At 50.2% G+C, this 23833-nt stretch overlaps 1 protein-coding gene across 1 annotated transcript; it reads left to right on the top strand.

Moving 5' to 3' along the window:
* The first annotated feature begins 4869 nt into the window (after window positions 1–4869).
* On the top strand, window positions 4870–23112 carry PEF1 (penta-EF-hand domain containing 1). Its single transcript, XM_010836892.1, has 5 exons — window positions 4870–4945; window positions 15123–15432; window positions 19616–19771; window positions 20257–20400; window positions 22059–23112. Exons 1-5 carry the CDS (start codon window positions 4922–4924, stop codon window positions 22286–22288), a joined length of 864 nt encoding a protein of 287 aa, XP_010835194.1. The 5' UTR covers window positions 4870–4921; the 3' UTR covers window positions 22289–23112.
* The last annotated feature ends 721 nt before the right edge of the window (window positions 23113–23833 follow it).

Genomic DNA, 23833 nt, shown 5'->3' with positions numbered 1-23833 from the left:
GACCAACTAACTACTAAGTACCGATGAGTTAAGTTTGCGGACCTGGCTTCAAATCTGCCTTCTCCATTTCCTTTTGATAGTTGGCAAGTAACTTAGCTGCTCTTAGCCTCAGCTCCTCATTATAGAAGGGTAACAGTATGTCAAAGGATTGTGGTGAAAATTGAGGCAATATATTGTACTTAGCACAAAGCTTGACATGTAGCAAGCATTCCTTACAGAATACTACTACTACTGATAACTATTAATAGTCATTGAACTCAGCCAAGGCACTAGGGATAGAAGAGTGAATAAGGAAAAGGACAACCCTACAGTATACGTGTAAACTTTAAAGAGGACAATTCAAGTAGTGACAAGTGTTATGAAAAAATAAGACATTGCGGTATTATAGATGAGTAGAATGGGTGTGGGGGGGCGATGTTACTTTTTTAAAGACTTATCTATTGGCTGTGCTGGGTCTTCATTGCTGTACGCGGGCTTTCTCTAGTTGCAGTGAGAGGGGGCTACTCTCCAGCTGGGGTGCACAGGCTTCTCATTGCAGGGGCTTCTGTTGCGGAGCACAGCTTCTAGGCGCGTGGGCTTCGGTAGTTGTGGCTCCTGGGCTCTGGAGGGCTGGCTCAGCAGTTGTGGCGCACGGGCTTAGTTTCTCCACAGCACGTGGTATCTTCCCAGACTTGGGAATCGAACCCATGTCCCCCGCATTGGCAGGCAGATTCTTAACCACTGGACCACCAGAGAAGCCCCAATGCTACTTTAGATCTGGTGTCAATGTCCCCACCCCCACCACCCAAAGAAGTGAGATTTGAACTGAGACCCAGATGGCAAGGAGAAGCTAGCCAGTGAAGAGCCAGTGGAAGAACATTCCAGGCAGAAGGAACTGCTAATCCAAAATCTAGAGGTGGGAATGAGCTTGGTACGTTCCAGGGGTGGAGACCAGGCCAGGACAATTGGGAGTGACATGAGGACCACAGTGGTGGGAAGAGGGGCTGAAGACACAGGCAGGGTCTTGGTTACAGAGGGCCAGAAATGCTATCAGGATGAGTACAGTTACAGATGTTCCTGTAAGAGTTATTGGAAGCCTCTGGAGAAGTTTAAGCCCAGGAATGACATGATCTTATTTACATTTAAGACAATCATTCTGGCTGCCCTGTGAAAAACAGAATGTGGGGGAAGGAGTGAAAGCAGGGACACTGATCAGGAAGCTATGGTCATGGTCCAGGCCACAGATGATGGTGTCTCAGACGAGGGTGAATGTGCCAACTTGGTCTACTTTTGAGCTGCAGCACATGGAAGTGGGAGGGTGTGTGGAGAAACAGAGGTCGCACAAGGGTGATTCTCGGTTTCAGGCCTGAGAGACCGGGTGGATTTTCAGGGGGAGGAGTGAGTTTGGGGAAAATTATCGAAGAGAACTCTGAAGCAGGAAGGCTAGAATACAGCACAGTGACAGTACCAAGTGCAGAGGGAGGCAGGCAAGAGCATGGGTAACTCTGGAGCTGGTGGGGATGTGGGAGGGTTACGTGAAGGATGGGATTGGAATTGAGTTGTTGTTTTTTTTTATTTACTTATTTAATTAACTGCGTCAGGTCTTAGTTGTGGCATGCAGGCTCCGTAGTCGCTGCATGCTGGCTTAGTTACCCCACGAGGTATGGGGGACCTTAGTTTCCCGACCAGGGATAGAACCTGTGTCTCCTGCATCGGAAGGTAGATTCTTAACCACTGGACAACCAGGGAAGTCTCTGAAACTGAGCTTAGAAGGACTGGACTTGGGAGGGCTGCTGGTTGGGTGAAAGGAGTGGTCTGAACACAAGTCTTGTTTGAACACAAGTCTGGGCATGAATAGGTGCCATAAACTCATTATTTCAGATCTCTTTATATACTCGTTTCTGACAGCAGAGGAAACTGAGACTCAGAAATTAAATGACTTGCCTGAGATCATAGAATTAGAAAGTGGTAAAATCAAGATTCCCCATTCCAAAGAAAGGGGGCTGAATGGTGGAACTGAACATAGGAGTACAGAACAGCAGACAAATGGGGGCTGTAAGACATAAGGTGTAAAGGTGAGGCTGGTCAAATTGTGAAGGGTCTAGTGTGCTGCAATGAACAGGCTGGACCTTATTTTGTAGATGTAGATGAAGACAAGCCATTGTACGTTCTCCAGTGGGCTAGGAGCATGATCAGCACTGTGATTTTGGAAAGTGCTGGCTGTCGACTGAAAAAAAAAAGCAAAACATGAGCGCTGTGAGTTGTTTTATTTGGGGCAAAATGAGGACAATAGTCTGGGAGAAAGCATTTCAGATATTTCTGAGAAACTGCTCGGAAGTGGTAGGAGGCAGGTCAGTATATATGTGATTTTGGTGAAAGGGGAATACATGTAATCAAGCCCATATATTTCGCAGAACGTGTCTGCCAGTGACGAGAGGCAGATGTCACCATGGAGGATTTCAGTTCTTTTATAGGTACGAGGCGATGCAAGAATGGGGCTCATAACATTGTCTCCTGAAAATACCTAACTAACTGAAGACCTATTCTGCCAGTTTTCCCCAGAGCACAGAATGCCTCATTACAAATTTCCATGTTTAAATCCTTTCAGGGGTGTTGAAGGTCAGCAGCAGCAATGGCTCATAATTTAATCCTTTGTAGAGATAGACGGCAAGTGCCAATTTGCAGGTGACAACGGCTCAATGGCCAAAAGTGACACCACCTCGTAACACTATTAATTATTTTTAAAAATACAGGTTCTGGAGATACAATGGCAAGCAAAATCAGACACAAGCTGTGCCATACAGGACTAACAAATTAATCAAATAAGCATGCAAACAAGTGGAGAGCCTAAACCACAAAGAAGCAAATACATGACTGTGAGGTCTTTGTCAACTAAAAAAATGCTTAGACTTGTGAGTCAAGTTTTATTTGGGGGCAAAATGAGGACTGCAGCCTAGGAGAGAGCACCTCAGATAGCTCTGAAAGACTGCTCCAAAGAGGCAGTGGGGGAAGGTCAATACATAAGATTGTGGTAAAGGGGGAGTTCAGTGCACTTGTGAGCTTACTTCACATAAGGTTTTCTGCTAACCACGAGGAAATGATGTCACCATCGAGGGATTTAGAGCCTTTCTAGATATGAGGAGATGCAAGGATTGGGATCATAAAATCAGTTCCTTAAAATATCTAACTGTCTAAAGACCCGTTTCATCAGTTTCCCTGGAGCACAGAGTGCCTCCCTCTCCACCCCATATTCCCTTTGGGGAGTGTTGAAGGTCAGCAGCTGCAGCAGCACAGGCAGAAGGCAAGGGCCCTTGTTGGTGCAGTTCAGTCACTGGCAAAAGCTCTTGGCAAGAGCCAATTTGTAGTTGACATCTCTTAATAACCAGGATTTTACTTACATTGGGGATCAGTCCTCAACACTTTCCTGATGAAACCTGGGGCATCCACTGACCCCAGTTCTAGGCTACACTCTGCCCGTAAGCCATAGTGAACTAGGGCAGGTCACTGGACCTAGTTCTCCATTTATGAAACAAGTCAGCCTTTTGTAACTCAATGAAACTATAAGCCATACCATGCAGGGCCATCCAAAACAGACGGGTCACAGTGGAGCGTTCTGACAAAACATGGTCGACTGGAGAAGGGAATGGCAATCACTTCAGTATTTCTGCCTCAAGAACTCCATGAACAGTATGAAAAAGCAAAAAGATAGGATACCAAAAGATAAGCCCCCAGGCAGATAGATGTCCAGTATCCTACTGGGGAAGAGAGGAGAAATAACTCCAGAAGAAATTAAAGAAAGTGTTGCTCAGTCCTATTGGACTCTTCGCAACCCTAAGGACTGTAGCCCACCAGGCTCCTCTGTCCATGGGATTCTCCAGGCAAGAATACTGGAATGGGTAGACATTTCCTTACCCAGGGGTTGAACCCGTGTCTCCTGCATTGCAGGCAGATTCTCAACCCTTTAAGCCACCAGGAGAGCCTGAACGAATGGAAAGGCTGGGCCAAAGTAGAAACAAGGCTCAGCTGTGGATGTGTCTGGTGGCGAAAGTAAAGCCCCAAGAGACCCTGCTGCTGCTGCTGCTGCTAAGTCGCTTCAGTCGTGTCCGACTCTGTGCGACCCCATCGATGGCAGCCCACCAGGCTCCCCTGTCCCTGGGATTCTCAAGGGAAGAACACTGGAGCGGGCTGCCATTTCCTTCTCCAATGCATGAAAGTGAAAAGTCAAAGTGAAGTCGCTCAGTCGTGTCCGACTCCCAGCGACCCCATGGACTGCAGCCTACCAGGCTCCTCCGTCCATGGATTTTTCAGGCAAGAGTACTGGAGTGGGATGCCATTGCCTTCTCCGCGAAGAGACCCTAGACGATCCAATTTCCCTCCCATTCTGATGACTTGATATTTTCCTGTCCAAATACTGTAGATCCAACTCCAAAGTTACTGACATATGGTGTCCTGAAGTTAGAACGAAGTACTTCTAGCCCTAGCCTCTGTCCTTCCCAGGATGCCTCTGTACCCCGTTATCAGGGTAACCGCCTGGGCCTTCCCCTGGTGGAAACCTGGGCTGAGGACAGCAACTACGCCACTTTCACGCGCCCTTTCTGCCAGGTTAAAATATGGCCACCACTGCAACACCCTACCCAAGTTTCTCTCTAAATACCCAGGCCGACCAGCCCCGGGACCTACTCTAGAGCAAGAAAGGGAGGAAGAGCTGCGCCAGCACAGCAATTAAGTTTTCCGGAATCGGTCTCCTGACCCTTAGCTCCTTTGGCCTCTCTCTAGGAGGCACCAAACCTCCGCCCTAGAGCGTCAGTTCCGTCGACCCATGCGTCCAGGATGGACAGTCTCATACATCCAATCAGAATAGTGCCCGCCCCCAAGCCCAAGAGAAGGCAGGGTTGACTCCTGGAAGCTCCGCCCCTCGCGGACGTGTGACGTCAGAGTCGCCATGGCCAGCTATCCTTACGGGCAGGTGAGTGTGAGGGGCGGGTGAATTCAAGTAGGGCCCTCGCTAAGTCCTGCCCGAAACCCCCTGCTTCGCTTTCTCCCCGCCTCCTCCGCGCCTTTCCCAAGCTGAGGTTGTCTTCCGCGAGGTTGCGCAGGAGCGAAGGGAAAAGGGATGGTCGGTCGCGCCTGGCTTACGTCACGTAGGCATGCACGTCTGGGAGGTCGTGTCGCGCCCCCTTTGACGTTGTGCATGGGAAGATTTGGGGCTCTTGAACCCCAGAATCACACTGCGCTTGGCATGGGCCCCACAACTCTCCCAGGACTCCACTGGGGCCCGCAAACGGGGTCATCAACGCCAGCAGAACGTTTAGAGCACTGGTTCTGTCGGTATCTTTTGGGGAGTCGATAAAAATACACCTCTGACGTACTGCATCTGAACAATCAGGAGAATCTGTGGTTTTAGCAGACTGCCCAAGTGAGCTTGTCTGGCCACTGATTTAGTCCAGTACCTTCGTTTCACACATAGAAAAAGTAAAACCCAAGAAGACATGGAATTTATTTGAAGTCGTTAGGCAGCAGAACCCGGAGCTGTCAGCAAATGCCTCTTCCCCAGCGCACCTTGATCCAGCCAAGAACGCCACAGCAAAGTGATTCTGTGGCCAGAATACGTTGTTGAATGACAGAATGGTTGAGTGATCAAGTGCAGTTTGGTGTCAGAGGAAGGTTCACATCTTGGCTCCATCACTTAGTTTAGAGCCCTTAAACAAGGTACTTTTGCCTTTCTGAGTTGAAGTTTCCTCCTCGGTAAAATAGGGCCACATAATAGAGTCTATTTCATAGAGCTGTTATGAAGAATAATGAAGTGATGCTCGTAAAACCTTTGGTACAACTAAGAGTGTAACGGGTGTTACCTTTTAGTATTTTGATTTTTCCTAGATTCCTAGGTCAGTGCTGGAAGAGCCCTCAAAAGAGTTCCTTCGTTTTATTAATTTACTTTTAAATGTCATTTATTTGGCTGCCTCAGGTCTTAGTTCCCGCATGTGGGATCAAGTTCCCCGACCAAGGATGGAACCTGGACCCCCTGCGTTGGGAGTGCAGAGTCCTAACTGGTGGGCCACCTGAGAAGTACCAAGTTCCTTCATTTTAAAAGGAGGAAACTGAAGCTCAGAGAGGGTTCCTGAGTTGCCCAAGATCACACTAATTTAGGAGATAAAACCCATGCAGGAAAAATTGGCAAACGGTCACATGGGCTATTACTAAGCGCTGTGTGTAACCACATACCAACAGATGTGGCAAGAGCCCTCTTAGGCAGTGCAGCCCTGTACACAGTATTTGGACATCCATATTCTCAATCGTGAAGGCACTGTAAGCAGGCTTGCAGGAATAATTGATTCAACTTATAACTCCGGAAAGAGCCCAAAGAGGTTAAGTGGCTTGCCCATGGTTGCACATAGCAAGTGAGGGAGCATCTGTGCTAGAACTTAGAACTTTTGTTGCATACTTAGCAGAGGTAGGAAAGAGAGGCCCGCTGGGGCTGAGGTTAGGAGGAAGTATAACCAAGCTCGGTTCCATTTGGTGAGGCTTGTGAGATGTTAATACGTATTGCTAATAAGGGGGTATGGATAAATAAGTTTGGGAAATACTCTGTTAAATATAGTACGTGTTTCATCACAAAGCGTCTCAGAATTCTTAATTTGTTAATAAACATTGTATATTTGCCAGAGAGGGACAGAGTATGCAGTGTTTCTTTTTTTTTTAAATTTTAATTAGAGGCTAATTTGGAGAAGGCAATGGCACCCCACTCCAGTACTCTTGCCTGGAAAATCCCATGGATGGAGGAGCCTGGTAGGCTGCAGTCCATGGAGTCGTGAAGAGTCGGACACAACTGAGTGACTTCACTTTCACTTTTCACTGTCATGTATAGGAGAAGGAAATGGCAACCCACTCCAGTGTTCTTGCCTGGAGAATCCCAGGGACGGGGGAGCCTGGTGGGCTTCCGTCTATGGGGTCGCACAGGGTCGGACACAACTGAAGCGACTTAGCAGCAGCAGCAGAGGCTAATTACAATATTGTATTGGTTTTGCCATACATCAACATGTTTCTTAAACTTACTTAAGCATGGGAAACTCCCCCTCCCCTGTTTTGAGTCTGGTCATTTTTTTGGTGACACTAGTATTATTCCTGAGGAATATAGTTTGGGAAAACATGGCCGTGGTGCATTGTTTCTTGGTGGGTGGCCTGCATCAGAATCCCCTAGGAGCTTGTTAAAAAAGCACGGTTTAGATTTCCACCTCAGACCTGTTCTGTACCCAAAAAAGGCCCAAGCGTCTGCATTTTAATAAGCTTTTGGAGATCATTGGTATGCATCCTAGAAGCAGTGACATAGAAATTAGGGGCCTGAACTTCCAGGTTAGACCGAATTGGGCTAGAATCCTAATTCTGCTATTTAATATTTATACCCCTTTGGACAAATCATCTAAGGACTCTGGGTCTCAGTTTCCTTACTTGTAAAGAGGGAGGAATAACATTTCATAGGCCTGAAAAGAGGATGAAATATGGTGAAGCCTGTGGGCACTTGGTGCATTGCTAACGTGCAGTGTGTGCTAGCGTGTGGCGGGAGCCCCCTTGCTGCTGTGATCGCGGTTACATGCCGTGCTGCCTGGCCTTATGCTCAGTGAGACAGTGAGGAGGAGCACAGAGAGAAGTGTGCCTCAAGTAGAAGAAGAAATGCTTTTCCCTCACCATACCTTTGTTCCTCCTATCCAACTCCTGGTCCACAGTGTTGCAAGAAAGGAAGTGAGTTGTTTGAAAGCATCCAAAAAATTAGTACTGCCTGTCCTCCACCCAGTATGTAGCCCTGGAGGATTCCAGCCTCCTGTTAGGAATCAGAATTCCTGTAACTTTCCACTGCCTCCTGCCTGGGGGGTCCTCAAGCATGGACTGCGTGTTGGAGAAGTAAAACTCAAGTACCCTTTGGTCGTGTCAGGGAGCCAGCCTAATGGATTTCAGCGCATAAGAGCTTGGTCTCTGAGACCAGAGAGATTTGGCTTGAAACCCCTCCACTGCCATTTCCTTGCAGAAATTTCCCACCAAAGTCTGAGGCTTGATATTCCCCTTTTTATAAATGGGATCATAGGCATACCTACCTCAAGAGTTACTGTAAAAATTAAATGAGATAATCCACGTTAAGTGAGTGATACAGTGTTTTGGCATGTAGTAAATACTCAGGTGGAAGAGTGATTCAGACACGTAGATTGTAGAATCAGTGTGATGAGTATTAAATGGGAGTAAGAATCAGGCCTGCACAGGAGAGGTCCCTAACTCAGTCTTGAGGGAAGGAAGGCTTCTTAAAGGAGATGACGTTTAAGCCAAAAACCGAATATCCGGTAGGAGTTGGCTGCATGAAGAAAGTATTCCTGTGGAGAGAATAGTGTTCACAAAGACCAGGAAGCAAGAGCCCAGTATTGTGGAAGAATGTAAGGAGATCAGTCTAGTTGTAGTGAAGAAGAGGGGGAAATGAAGAAGAGGGGGAAATGGTAAGAAATGAGACCAGAAAGCTAAGCAAGGACTAGATCTTAAAGGGCCTTATGTTCCTTTTTGAGGAGGGTGGACTTGTGAGGGATCTCCTAAAGAGTTTTATCCCATTTGTGTTTTGAAGCTGTTCCCGGGGGGCACTGTCAGGATGGGTTGAAGCAGGGAGACCAGTTTCAAAGCTATTGAAGTAATCTAGATGATTTGCAGCAGATTAAGCCAACTGTGCTCTTTCCACTGTGGGGGCCCAGTGTGCCGTGGCTGCAAACAGCAGCCTCCTCTGAGGTATATACAGCCTGTTGCCGTAAGGGACCTTGGAGACAGCCTTTTCCAGTGGACATTCTTGACTGGCATGCTGTCCCTAATCTAGACTCCAAGCAGGTTATGTGCAGTGCCTTTAGAAAGCGCCAGGGGAGAGTGGCCAGGTACACTGGCCAAGTCATACTGTCCATCCGCACCAAGCCGTAGAACAAGGAGCATGTGATTGAAGCCCTCTGCAGGGCCAAGTTCAAGTTCTCTGGCCACCAGAAGGTCCCCATCCCCAAGAAGTGGGCATTTACTTAAGTTTAATGAGGACAAATTTGAAAACATAGTGGCAGAAAAGTGGCTCACCCAGATGGCTGTGGGGTCAGATACATCCCTAATCGTGGTCCTCTGGACAGGTGATGTGCCCTGCATTCATGAGAGCCTTGGCGCTGACCCCTCCTTATTCACGCCCACCAATAAATCCTACTTTCCTGTCCAGAAAAAAAGTTATCTAGGTGAGAGAACAGTGGCCTGGTGAACATGGAGCTGGGAGGCAGAAGTGAGGAAACTTGGCACCTAATTGAGGGACAGAGAAGAAAGAGGAGGCCTCAGGGGGTGCACCAGCATGTCCCTTCACTGCCATGGGCACACAGGGAGGAGCAGATTTGGATGGAACGTCAGGAGGCTGTTGGATAGGAAGGTCTGCAGCTCACAAGAGATGAAGCTGGAGAGAAAGATTTTAGAGTGTCAGCACAGAGGTGGTAATTGAAGTCTTGGGACAATTCTTGGCTCGCTGTTTATTGGCTGCAGGCTTCTAGCCTTTAAATATTTTAGGACGTTCTGCTGGTGAATGCCCAAACCACTCCTTCTGTAATCTTGTGACTGTTTAACCCCTTAGAATGGGCTCTAGCCTCCTGCAGCAGGCTGGGGGTAGCTCCAGAGCACAGGCTTGTCTTTGCAACACAGCTGACTCTTCCTCGTCAGCTTCAGCATGGACAACGTTTGACACCTCTGAGCTTTACTAGCATCTTCAGGGTAGAAGAATGAGCTCTCAAAGCCAAAGCAAAGTGTAGGACTTTCTGTGTGGGTTATTTAAGAGGGGGTGAGCTCCCCACTGGGGCTTCTTTGATGACTCAATGGTAAAGAATCTGCCTGTGATGCAGGAGACGTGGGTTTGATCCCTGGATTGAGAAGATCCCCTGGAGGAGGGCATGGCAACTCACTCCAGTATCCTTGCCTGGAGAATCGCATGGCCAGAGGAGCCTGGCATGTTACAGTCCATAGGGTCATGAAGAGTCGAACACAACTGAAGTGACTTTGCATGTACGAGCTCCCCACCACTTGCAGGAATGTAAGCAGAGATTCCAGATGGTGCTACAGAGATTCCATCATTGATTGAAAGGTTGGACCAGAAGGGCTCTGAGGTCTCTTAGAATACTGTGGCTCTTGAATTGGGTCTAAGTGCTGGAGTGAAAACAGGATAAAATTCTTCTGAGTCTCCCTGATTTCTGGGCTTGAAGCCTCTGAAAGATCACCTAATCCAACCTTTCCCCCTTCAACCCTGCCCACTGTAGAGACCTGTTATATTTGACACATATATTTTGGACAGTCCCTGCCACTGGCGTGTGGTAGACTCTCACCCATTTATCGTGAACACTTACTTAGAAGAGGGTCTAATTAGTTTGGCAAAACTAATACAATTATGTAAAGTTTAAAAATAAAATAAAATTAATTTAAAAAAATTTAAAAAAAAAAAAAAAAGAAGAGGGTCGAGTGGGTGGAGTCATGCAGATCCTGTTTTAAATTTCACTATTTCTAGCTGTGCCCTCCCAGGCACGTGATTAAACTTTCTGGTCCTTAATTTTCTCATCTGTGAAATAGGGATCATAGCCCTTACCTCATAGGACAGAGGATCAGTGAGAGCCTTAATAAAATGTTAATTGCTCCCTGCCCCCATACAAACTTATCAAATGTATTTTACTTACAGTCAGTAAAGAGATAGGATTAGTTTGGAAAAGACCTTGATGCTGGGAAAGATTGAGGGCAGGAGGAAAAGGGGGCAACAGAGGATTCAATGGACATGAGTTTGAGCAAGCTCCAGGGGACAGTGAAGGACAGGGAGGCCTGGTGCACTGCAGTCCGTGGGGTCACAAAGAGTTGGACATGACTTAGCAACTGAAAAATAATAATAACAACAAAGGGTTAGTTTTCTGTAATGTTTTGGAAGCCGTGGTTACTGAACTTTTCCTGTCTTTTTTTTCTTTTTTTTTTTAATCTCACGTTTATTATCAGCATGAAATGCTCTTGGAAAAACCTCTTAAAGGGGCTGGCAAGTAGCATGGAGTAGTATAAAAGAACGTGGAGTCAAGGACTCTCACTCCTGTTTCATTTCTGGTTCTGACCTTTACTAATAACTCAGTGACCCTGGGAACCGTCTTCGCCAGCCTGGATTCTGGTGGTTTTACTTTCTTCATCTTATGGTGCAGACCAGAAACCTGAGTCATCCTAAACACTTCCCCTTCTTCACTCCTCCTTCCATCGCTTCCCTAATCTAATTAGTTGCCAAGTCATGTCTAGTCTATCTCTGAAATAGCTGCAGAATCCATCCTGTTCTGAGCCTGCTGTCTGGTTCAGGTTCTGCTTGTCCGGCACCTTGGCTGCTTCCTCCCCCGCAAGCTCATCCTCCACACCCTCTGCTGCTTAGTTCTCTAAACAAGGCTCTGATCACGTTTCTTCCCTGTTGGAAACCCTCCTATGGCACTCCGTTTCCCCTGGCATAAAGCTCCACATCTTCTGAGTGATATTCTTTTGTTCACGTTTTTACGGAGGCTTGCCGGTGGGTGCCAGGCACTGTGCTGGACACTGGGGTGCTGTGATGAATGAGGCCCAGTGTGTGCCCCCAGGGAGCTCACTGTTGTGTGACAGAGAGAAATTCTTCTAAGATGCGGCCCCGCACCAGCTACCGAAATGCAGCAGGACAGGTGCTGGGACGAGGAGCACGGAAAGAGCCTGCCTTTCTGAGTTCACGCTGCCTTCTTGGCCCTGCCTCTGGCTGTTAGCCCGCTCCCTGGCCACTCCACGCTCGCCCTCAGGCCTGTGCCTTTGTCTTTCTTCTCGCTTCTGTCTGGGATGTCCAGTTTCCTTTTGGAGGGTTCCTGTGCGCCAGACTGCCTCCTCCAGGAAGCCTTCCTTGAGCCCCTGCCTGCATGTGTTCCTTTGATTGCTTATTTATCGTTTGACAAATGGAACCAATTCCTCTACTCATGCCTCTGAATAGCATTTAAGTCGATTTTTCTGATGTCATTGATTGGATTGTATCACAGTTACCCCGTGCTCCGCAAGGCCAGGCCCTGTTTTGTCTAGCACAAGCTAACACAACATTACTGCTCTGAGTGAATGAAGTCTTTTAACAGTTGTCCCCCTCAGTTTCTGAAAATAGGCCTTCTAACACCGTCCTTTTTTTCTGTTAAAGGATTGTTGGTGGGATTTTGCCAGTAGTGTTTATGTGTGTATGTGAAAGTGCTTTGTAAACTGTACACCTGAGGGCTTTAATGCAGGGCAGAAAGGAAAGAGTTTAGTTGCCATCAGCCCCCTGGATTGTGATAGCACCAGGTCAGAAGCCCTGCTGAGACAGCCCTCGCTTGATTGTAAGGACTATGCCTCAGGTGTCCTCAGCCAGGAACAGTTTACGGCTTTGCTCACAGGAGTTCTTGGGAGCAGCGACACCCTGGCTTCTTGTCCAGCCTGTTCTTTGGTTTGCACAGCCTCTGTAGAGTCCTTTCCCCTCTTCTAGCCTACCCTGGAATCCTGTGCCCTATTGCTTAAGGAAAGAGCACTGTCGCAGGAGGTAGTGGGAGTCATTGGGCTAGGGTGTCAACAAGGAGTGGTCTTGTCTTTCTTGGAGGAGGTTCGTGCTCCTCCACATCAGTGTTTCTTGAACCAGTCCCTTCCCCTCACCTGGCCTTAGTTTCTTGTCTGTGAACTGGAGGGAATGGATTGAAGAGGTTCCCTGTGCATCTCTCCAACTCCATTGGAAATCTTTTAAAAATTTATCTGTTTATTTTTGGTTGTGCTAGGTGTTTGTAGCTACACGTGGGCTTTCTCTAGTTGTGGATAATGGGAGCTACTCTTCCTCGAGGTGCGCAGGTTCCCCACTGAGGCGGCTTCTTTTGCAGAACACAAGCTCAAGGACGCACGGGCTTCAGTAGTTGTGCTGCACAGGCTTAGTTGCCCTGAGGCACGTGGAATCTTCCAGGACCAGGGATCGAAGCTGGGTCCCTTGTATTGGCAGGCAGATTCTAAAGCTCTGGACCACTAGGGAAATCCCCCTTCTTTTATTCTTTGTTGGTCCCATGGCACCTGGCTCATGTGTCCGTTTTAAACAGCTCTTTCCTTATGCTGCTTTGTTAAATGTTACAGAGAGTGTTTCCGTGCTCCTTCGAACATTTCCCTCTCCTTTATATACTGCACTGCGCCCCCTGCACCCCCTGCCTCCCCCCCCCGCCTCCCACGCCAGAGTTTACCTGGTTCAGGGCTTTGCTGATAGTAATAATAATAATTAATATAACAATAGCAACTATGATTTATGCCAGACACTGTTGTAAGAACTGTTTGTCTTGTATTAGTGCTTTTCAAACTGCCTTTTGAATCACTGGGAGGGTTCTGCAGGGGCTCACTCACAAGCTTGCGAGGGAGGGCTTGCGAGCCTGCCTCATTGAGGCTCCAGAATCGCCACCTCCAACCACAGCAGCTTTCTCTTGTGAGTTTTTGGATTTGTATTTATCCAAAGGTTCTTTAGCTAAAATTTAACAAAAGCTGTATACATTTCTTGTAATCTGCAGAACAATTCAGTGAGGAAGGGATTATTATGTATTTTGCTTGTGAGAGAACAGGCTTAGAGAGATTAAGCCACTGGCACATGGTCATGGAGTCAGCTGACGGGAGCAGAGTATGGAACTGAGATTGGCCTGTGGCTTCATTATCTGTGAAGGAGGCTTGCCATGAGCTCTGGGCAGCTTCCAGGGCAGAAGAGCGTCCACGATGCTGAGTGGGGAAGGACCTGCCACCCACCCTCCCTCAAGAAGCTTCTCTTCCTTGAGCAGGCAGTCCCTCTTTAGATCAAGTGTGAATTTGGCCTTGGCCTTGAAGGTAAGTGTCCAGGAAGCCATCAAACACAATTAAAAGAGAAAGTCCAAGTTCACACTGGCGGTTGGTCTAGGACTTGTCTGGATGGCAGCATCCTCAATTTTTGGAGCTAGGCCCAGTTGCCCTCTGTGCCCTTGACCTCAGCCCACCTGCCGAGGCCTTGGCTGTCCTCCACTCAGCCTTTGGCTGTCCTCCACTCGGCCTTTGGCCAGCCTCCACTCGGCCTTTGGCCGGCCTGTTAGGGAGATGGAGCCTAACGCTCTGAGTCTCAGGGATCCCTGGCTAGTGGCGTAGGGACACGAACAAGAGCGGGAGTGCTCCCATGCAGGCTCTACTGTACCCATGGCCCGGGCTTAGCAGCCAGGAAACCTGCATTCTGGCCCCAGCCCTTCCACGCGGTTTTGTGTGATTTTTCTGGACTTGAGTTTCCTTCTCCATAGGGGAGCGCTAATACTAATAGTTAATGTGTATTGAGTGCTTTGTACTAGGGTCTCTGTCAGAACTCTTCACGTGATAGGCCTCATTTCATTCTCATACTAATTGGTAGGCCGGCACTTTAAAAGCAAAGAATATTGAGGTTTAGAGAGGCTAAGTCATTGGACCAGTTAGGAAATGGCAGAACCCCAACTTGAACTGGTCTTTTTCACTCCTAGCCGTTGTCCTGTATTGCTTTAGGAATAGGGTCTTGCCTGCCTGTCTCACAGAGCCGTGGGTGAGTCCGGGGAAATGTTTTTGCATCATGAGCTAGAGTCCAGTAAGGAAGACGTGCTCTGGGTGAACCCATGCACCGTGCACCATTGGTGACTGGGAGGGTCAGGGGCATTACTGGAGATCGCGTTTGGCTGGGAATTCTGCAAGTAGAGGTGGGGGTACCATGGAGTGTGGATTTTGAATTCAGTTTGATTCATTTGCCTGCTCACTGATACAGTCAATACTCACGGAGCATCCATTCTGCCCTGGGGGTGGGGATAAAGTGGCAAACCAGTCAGGATACCAGCCCTTGTGGAGCCCCTTAGTGGGCAGGGAAGGGCAGGTTTCCAGGGCAGCCAGGAGAGCAGGTTTCCAGCCCTGCCTCTGCAGGTCATGGGCAGTGTGACTGGGTAAGCTGAATGTCTTCTGGACGCCGCAGGTTCCCCATCTGAACCATGGGATCATGAGTCCAGCCCAGCCTGTAGGATCAGTTAAAAGAAAGGCCATGGCAGGGCTTTGTAACTGTAGCCTGCAGTGCCGTGGCTAGTTTCTGGCCCTGTCCTTCTGACCGATGTCTTCTCTTCTTGCAGGGCTGCCCAGGAGCTGGGGGACAAGCACCCGGAGCCCCTCCGGGTAGCTACTACCCCGGACCCCCCCACGGTGGAGGGCAGTATGGGAGCGGGGTACCCCCTGGTGGCGGATATGGAGGAGGTCCTGCCCCTGGAGGGCCTTACGGACCACCAGCTGGTGGAGGACCCTATGGACACCCCCACCCTGGGGGGCTCCCTTCTGGAACTCCAGGAGGACCCTATGGTGGCGCAGCCCCAGGGGGCCCCTATGGTACACCACCTCCAAATTCCTTCGGTGCCGGACCTTATGGACAGGGGCCACCTCCTCCAGGTAAGTAGGGGTCTTGGACTCCAGCTGCCTTGAGCCTTGTTCCGAGTTATCCAGGGCCCTGTATGCCCTTCTTGTGAATGCACAGGCAGCCTGCTTTCTGGCTTCTAAGCATCTTGTCTCTAGCTTTGCTTGCATTAGCAGAATGAGAAGTCTGTTAATTAGCTTTGCTGTGGTGACAACAATTCTGAAATCTCTGGCTTACAGCAACAAACGTTTATTTCTGTTCCTCGCTCACACTTATTTACTCTTGCTTACACGTCGACAGCTGCAGGCTTGGCTGCTGAGGTTCTGCTCCACGTGTCTTTTCTTTCCAGGATCTCGGCTGGAGGCGCAGCCCCCGTTTGGGGTATGCTGTTTCTGTGACAGGCGAAAAGAGCAGGAGAGCTAGGAGGAATGCACAGTGCCTCCTAAAGCTTCTGCTCTGAAGGACGTTATATCTCTTCCACTCAGGTTTATCACATCCCCTGGTTCAAGCCTGACATCAGTAGGATGGGAGTGGATCTTTCTCTCATTAGAGGGGGCTCTGCAGCCCCTGGGCAGTGGAGAGGATGTACCATGCTCTTGCCAGAAGTGGGGGAAGGAGTAGATTAGCCAGTCATTGGAGACAGCAGTACCATCTGCTGTGGGAAGGAACCCCTTTTCTGTGTAAGGGAGGCTGACTGCTTATACGCAGAAAGGCACGGTAGCCTAATTGCTGAAAGCTTGGGCTTTTGAGATAAGATCACTTACTGATCTGACCACATTACTTCATCTCTTTAAGCCTCAGTAGCCACATCTGTAAAATGGGTAAGTATCACTGCTTCACAGGATCGTTAATAAGGATTAAGTGAGAAGTTGCAGGTAAACACTGGGCACAGTGTCTGGCACATGGAGGGGCTTACTAAACAGTGTTCTGTTAGAGGGCTTGTTCTGGAACATTCTCAGCAAAGAGGTATTGAGCATTTACTGTGACAGCAGACGTGACAAGGGCTGTCCCACTGCAGGATGCCAAGACAGGCGGGGGGTGATGAGATGAGATGGGGAAGGATAAAGAGCAGAGGCAGTAAAGGTGAGCTGCTGGACAAATGGGGCCTGGGGAGGGGGCTTGGCAACTCAGTGGATGTGGAGAAGCTTAGGTGGGGGCTTCAGGCTCAGTGAAGACTCCTGAGTGGTCTCAGACCGGCTGTCAGGAAAGGTGAGTGCCCAGACCCCTGCGCCCTCCCAAACTCATCCAGTGAGCCTGTTCACAGCATCCTTGTTCCGAGGAGCCCGCTCTGGCAGTGAGGCAGCCTGGAGCCACTCTGCTGCACCTGAAGGGCCTCCGGGGAGCAATGCTGCAGGGAAACTGCAGCGTCTTAGTATACAGAGCGGCAGGTGGCCGAGGGAGAGGCTCGGACCTTGGGGGCTCTAAACACTGGGAGCCAGTGGCATTTATCTTGTCAGAGCTGGAGCTGCTGGCTATTTGCTTTCAGCTCAGCAGCTTCCTGGTGGATTTCCTCCTCCTAAAATTTTGTTTCTGAGCCTGCATGAGGTCTCAGCAGGGGAATGGAACCCCTGGCTGTGAAGCTCACTCCTCCAGGGCCTGAGGCCAGAGATACTTTCTGGGGCTGCAGAGGAGAGGAGAAATGTGCTTCAGACTATTAACTGCTCACCCTCTGCAGCTGCCTGTCTCATGAACCACCATCCTGTCCCCCGCAGTGCCGCCTGTGAACCCCTGGAGCAGTGCTTCTTGAAGCATGATCCTTATATCACATGCACTGGAGGGCCTGCCTTAGCCCTGCTGAATCCAGAGTCTAAAAGTTGAGCACCATGCTCTGCCAGAGAGGTTTGGCCCTTAACGTTGCCCGCACTGCCCACAGGGGAGATCCTAGGGGCACTCGACTCCCAAAGGGCCTCTCCAGCTCCTCACCTGCCATTACCCCTCCCTCCCACCAACCCAAGACCCCGTGGAGTGCTCTGAACACACTCTGTGCCTTTGCCACATGGCTTTTCTTTTCCCCATTGCAACTCTTTGGTCACCCTTTCAGACCCAATTTTAAAAGCCCTTCCTCTGTGAAAATTTGACTGCACACATTCCAGGCCCATTGCAAAAATTTTCTTTTGCCATTATGTCACTTAGTCATCAGAGAAACCCTGGGAAGTAGGTCCAATTTAGAAATGGAGGAATTAGTACTGAGAGAATGGAATGGTTTCTCTAAAGTCACACAAGCTAGTAAGGATCAGAGCTCTTTGCTTCCAGAGGCTGAGCTCTTCTCTGCTGATTGCAGAGACCGTGTGTTCCAGAGACTCTTTGCCCCTGCCTATGGCCTCCTCCGCATCTGGCACAGCAGCTGTTTTTTTAGGAAAGAGGGTGGGGCCTGTCGGGATTTCCCACCCGAGGAGGGCAGCCTAGTCCCTCAGTCAGGCCAATCTTTCCTTCCAGCCTCGCCTTGGGGCCTGGGCGGGGGTTTCTGTGCAGTCTCTGATACCGCCTTGTGCCAACGAGCCCTTTTTGGGGCCAGTCAACTCAGCAGGGTTACCAGTACTCTGGCTTTTTCCCAAGACAGTCTTCTGTGCTTCTCCGCTTTCATCTGCCACCCTCTCCCCTCACCCCTAGCCCACCCTGCAGTCTCCTTTCCAAATGAATGATCCTTTCTTGCATCTTCTGACATACGCACAAAGCTCGCAGACACCCAAAGCCGTTTGAACGCCGACAGCAACACTAATAATCAGCAGTTACACAGGACTTAGACGGTGCCAGGTGCTGATCCAAGGGCTTTCGTGGATTCATTATATCGTCACAGTAACCTTATGAAGTAGATGCTGTTGTGTCCTCATTTCACAGATAAGAAACCGAAACACAGAGAACGTTAAGAGCTTAGCCGAGGCCGCACCCGGGAGAGCTGAGGCTTGACCAGGAGCCGCCTCTGGCAGGGGCTGAGCACCTCCCTCTTCTGTGTCCTACCGAGCCCCTGGGGATTCAGAGATGAGTTAGGCTTGGATCCTGCCCACAAGCTGCTCCAAGTATAACCTGGAAGAAGTTGGGAAAAACATGTACACAGAAGAGTGATCAGGGCTATAGGGTGAAGGGGTACAAAGGAGAGAGGAAGAAGGTTCGTCCAGGAATGGAAGAAGAAGAAAGGCTTTATGGAAGGAGCAGCATCTTCTTTTGAGTTTTGAAGTGTGGATGGGAAACGGATGCAAAGAGATGAGGGAGAAGGGGACGCGAAGCAGAGAGAACCCAGCGTGTCAGGGCTCCGCGGAGGGGCTGGGCAGCTCTGGGGAGGAGCAAGGGCCTTACTGCAGCTAGGCTGGCACAACAGGGTGGGGAGACAGACTGACAGGTAGACGGGGTGGACCACGTGGTGGGGAGACTGGAATGCTGTTTTAGGGGCGCTGGGCTTCATTGTAGGCAGTGAGGCGCCTCGGAGGAGTTTTGAGTTGAGGAGGGGGAAACTGGTGAGAACAGAGTGGGGTTTTACAAAGGTTGCTCAGCTACAAGTGCTGGGTGGTGGAGAGTTGCCATATGGGGGATTCGGTTTCACAGTCAGGTGAGAGGGGTCTGAATCAGGGCAGGTGCAGTAGGAACAGGGAAGAGTTGATAGCTGTGTGTGGAACTGCCAGCTTTGGGCTGCTCTTTGGGATGTGTGGGATGAGGTGTCGGAGATGTCCGCGGGGAGGTTCACAGATGAGGACCTCTGGAGGCCATGGGGAGGGAGGAACAGCGGCCACCCACACTCTGGTAGGTCCGGATAGGATACACCTGCCCTCATGGTGCCAGGGCAGTCAGAGATGGACCAGACCTGGTTCCCACCACAGAGAACTCCCTGCTGCCTGATGCTCAAGATGCTTGTCTCTGGGACATGCATGTTAGGTGCTCAGCAAACAGTTTTGGGTCCACCTTCTCAGAAGATTCTTAATCTGACAGATGAGTCCCTGTTTCTTAGAAACTTAAAATCAAATAGAAGAGTGGCTGGAGCACTATAGGAAAAGCCTGAAGGATTTGTGGAGTAGAATTCAATGCATTTACACAGAAGGTCCTCTTCCATTAGAGGAAGGATGTTGTCTTGATGGAAGACAGGGAGGGGGCAGACAGACCTGTAAGGCTTTCAGAGAAGGGAAAACCTGTAGCCAGGGAGGTGCCGAGGCTGGCCCTTCCCAGCATTTCTGCGGATTGGTCTTGAGTCCTGCATCTGACTGTCCTGGTTGGCACCCCTTCCTGCAGGTGGCGTCCCTCCCAATGTGGATCCCGAGGCTTACTCCTGGTTCCAGTCAGTGGACTCTGATCACAGTGGCTACATCTCCATCAAGGAGCTGAAGCAGGCCCTGGTCAACTCCAACTGGTCCTCGTTCAATGACGAGACGTGCCTTATGATGATAAGTGAGTCCTAGCCCTTCCCCATGGGCTCAAGCTGGGGTCGAGCCACCTCCTGTCTGACGGGAGGCAAATGGAAGGCCATTCTGAGGAGAATTGTTTCAGCCAGGGAAGATTTCAAGCAGGAAACTGGGTTCACGATGAGATATCCCTTAAACTGAGAGCTCTTTTCCTTAGATCTTTCCTCAAGTTCTAGACATGGCTGAGTCATAGGCCATCTCGGTTTCTCGTTCTGCAGGATGGGACTACTTGTCCTGGTGGGTGATGGCAGGGAGGGGGTCAGCCCCCAAGCCTGTGGAGACGATGCAGTTCTGGCAGGGATGGGGCTGGTACAGCGCTTGATGAAGGTGCATCTTGGGTGCTGGCATCTGGGCCTCGGGCCTGTGGTTCTGTGGAGTCTCCTACCCCAGCCTGGGGGAACAGGCTGCCTGAGTGGTACCTGAGGACCCTGGGCCCTTAGTCTTGAAGCCTTCTTTCCATTTCCCCCCAAGACATGTTTGACAAGACCAAGTCAGGCCGCATCGACGTCTACGGTTTCTCCGCCCTGTGGAAGTTCATCCAGCAGTGGAAGAACCTCTTCCAGCAGTATGACCGGGACTGCTCGGGCTCCATTAGCTACACAGAGCTGCAGCAAGGTGAGAGCCTGGCGGGGACTCGGTGCACAGGCACAGTGGACCTTTCTCTTTACTCCCTAGGACAGAGCAGGGGGTGCTCTCTGCCTTCTGACCACCTCATGTCCAACTGCACTCCAAAACGCTGCCCTCAGCACAGGCCCTCTCCCCACCCCGTCTGTGACCTGGCTGGACAGTGAGCCAAATCCCGGGCAAGGACATGAGCAGGGCTGGATTCTGACAATGAAATTCCTGGGTCAGACAGATCCAGCCGGCAGGGAGCCTTGGGGATGGAAACTCAGCAGCCCAGGGCACTGTAAGGCTGGTATGTGTGGCTTGTGTGGCTCTTTCCTCTTGAGTTTCTAGCATGCAGAATGAAAAGAGCCCTGTAGAGGGGCTCAGAAAGATGGCTTCTGTTGCTGGCTCTGCTGGAAGGCAGTTTCCTTCCCAGAGTACTCTAAACGTAGTTGGGTAAGATGATGAGGTCACAGCTCCAGGTCTGGTTCCAGGTCTGACTCTAGAGGACAGTTGGTTAGTGTGGTTGATGGGAACTGGACAGGGAGCTTTGCTGGCTGAGAGGGAGAAAGCGTTCCCCAGAGAACCCAGCCCATCACCCTGGCCATGGATTTCACTCAGACCGAGGAGCTTGGAGGCCGGGGGGAGAGGGGAGTGCCCTGGTGGAAGAGAAAGGAAGAGATTTGTCTTGAGCACCTACCCTGTTGCCAGGTGATGATCTGGTGATGGATATTTGTAAGGGTGATATCATCACAGGAAAGCTAGTACTTATTGAGTCTTTGCTAAGGGCCAGGCACTGGAGTAAGTTTTTCTCCTGTGTTACATCATTCTGTCTCTGCATGTGATAGGTACTGTTTCTTATTCCCCACCCTTAGATGAAGGATCTCTTATTATTACCCTTTTACAGATGAGCAAACTGAGGCTTAGTCTAGGAAACTTGCCCAAGGGCCACATGGCAAAAGGGGAGCCGAGATAGTAGCCTGAGCGGGTAGATTATACGGAGAGGAGGAAGGGAGCACCCCAGCTGGGATGGGGGACGTGGGGAGCAGCGTGGAGGCTGCGGCCTGGGAACTGCCCTGCAGCCCCACCTGGGGGAGATGGGGTGATTCTATTACTTTTAGCAAATAACACTTACTCTGAGTGTTTATTATGTACCAGGCAGTATGCCAAGTCCTTTGCATGATCACCTCCTTTAATCCTTACTAGAACCTACAAGGTAAGTATTATCCCTATTTTAGAGATGGTAAGACAGAGGATTAGCAAGGTTAATAAACTACTTGCAGAGGGGCTGTCTTAACTCCAGAGCAGGCCCTCATAGCCTCAGCTGAGCTGCCTCTGATGTCTGTCGGCTTGAAGCAGGGGGGCTCAGGCTTCCGTCTGTAATACAGACAAGTCAGAGATGAGCATGTACAGACTGGTGTCACTCTGGGCCCCTGCGGGCCCTTAGCTAAACACAGTAGAGACATTGAGAGCAAGCGATGGGGGCCTTCCAGCTCAGGGGAGCACCCAGAGCTCCTGCTGTGCTCCTGCCATCTCGGGCGTCTGTCCCGTTTTCGCCTTGGTGCCGGTCCCCTCGAGGCCCCTGAACTGCTGTGCTCTGTGGGGCTGATGGATGGCAGTGCTCACGGCAGGTTTTTGTGTCTGCTCTGTGTGCCCCTCCTCTCCAGCTCTGTCCCAGATGGGCTACAACCTGAGCCCCCAGTTCACCCAGCTCCTGGTCTCCCGCTACTGCCCGCGCTCCGCCAATCCCGCCATGCAGCTGGATCGCTTCATCCAGGTCTGCACCCAGCTGCAGTTGCTGACCGAGGCCTTCCGGGAGAAGGACACAGCTGTGCAGGGCAGCGTTCGGCTCAGCTTCGAGGACTTCGTCACCATGACAGCCTCTCGGATGCTATGACCAGCCCATCTGCAGAGTGGGGAGCACGCCAGGCGACGACGTTTCCTGGCTCCTGGGGTGGGAGAAGCATGTGGGCCTCTCTTCCTTTCCTGCCCCTTCTAGAAAAAGAATTCTCCCTTGCATGATGCAGCAGTGTTCGCAAAGAGTGCTGGGAGTCTGTGTCATGGCCACCAAGTAGTGGGGGCCTTGGCTGAGGCCACACAGGTAGGGGCCTGACTGAGGAGAGGACTGGAAGTTGAATGTCCTTATATCCCTGAGCATTTAAATGGCACATCCTTGCGCCAGTTGCAAGACATGCAAGTCACAGCTGTGGAGTTAGTGCCCAGTTGGCTGGCTCCAGCCTCTAGCTTTTCCTTCTGTGCCCTGACGCCAGTGGTAAGTATTCATCAGCTTCTTCCCATTAGTGCCTGCATTCCCTTGCCTGTGCTGTCTTGTCAAACCGACCTCATTTCTCCAAAGCAGAACCTGACCGGGGTAGGGGTGAGAGATCTGCCCATGGGACCAGTGGCTTGGATTCCACCCCCACGAGGCCATATGTGGTTGACTTCTAGCTGCCCAGGGGTTGTCCCTGCTCAGGGAGCTTGGGCCATCTGCTCTCTGGGCACCTTTGGCCAGGCGACCCCTCTGCAGCTCAGACCCCTCACTTGCCTGCGTCTTCTGCTTGGCTTCAGTCCCCAGGGAACAAGTTGCCACCTCCCACTGCCAATGCTTTTTTATTTGTAGTGGTTTTTTTTTTTTTTTTTTCATTTGGGGCCAAAAAGTTCAGTGATACCGTAAGCTTCAATATAAGAATAAAATTCTGGAGTTCCGTGTTTTTCACCACACCTTCCCAGTTAAAGGTCCATGCGTGTATCCATTTAGTCACTCACTCACTTCACTCAACGAATATTTAAGTACATGTGATATCCAGTGGTCCCCAGCCTTTTTGGCACCAGAGACTGGTCTCGTGGAAGACAGTTTTCTCATGGATGGGGGTGTGGGGAGGGAATGGTTTCAGGATGATTAAAGTGCATTGCATTTATTGTGCACTTTATTATTATTGGGTTTCTCTGGTGACTCAGAGGGTAAAGCGTCTGCCTGCAATGCAGGAGACCCAGGTTCCATCCCTCAGTTGGGAAGATTCCCTAGAGAAGGAAATGGCAACCCACTCCAGTATTCTTGCCTGGAGAATCCCATGGACAGAGGAGCCTAGTAGGCTACAGTCTACAGGGTCGCAAAGAGTCGGACACGACTGAGCAACTTCACTTTGACTTTCTTATTGTTATTCCATTAGCTCCACCTCAGATCATCAGGCATTAGATCCTGGAGCTTGGGGACCCCTGCTGTGTACCATGCTATGCAGAAAGAAACAACTCAAAGGGCATGGCCTTCATGGGGCAGCTGTCACTTACCCGGGTGAAGTTAAGTGTTGGGGCCTGCCTGGTTCAGTCCAAGGGGCTGACTGTGTGTTTTATAACAGTTTTAGGGCCGGCATTCTGGGCTAGAAGCCGCCACCCCAGACTTCTCACAGCATGGCCTTTTATCATCTCAAGCTCTAGTTTTATC

The sequence above is a fragment of the Bison bison genome, unplaced genomic scaffold, assembly GCF_000754665.1.
Source record: "Bison bison bison isolate TAMUID 2011002044 unplaced genomic scaffold, Bison_UMD1.0 scf7180017864068, whole genome shotgun sequence".
NCBI lineage: Eukaryota > Metazoa > Chordata > Mammalia > Artiodactyla > Bovidae > Bison > Bison bison.
The sequence above is the reverse complement of the archived record's forward strand: the minus strand, read 5'-3'. Positions and strand labels throughout refer to the sequence as shown.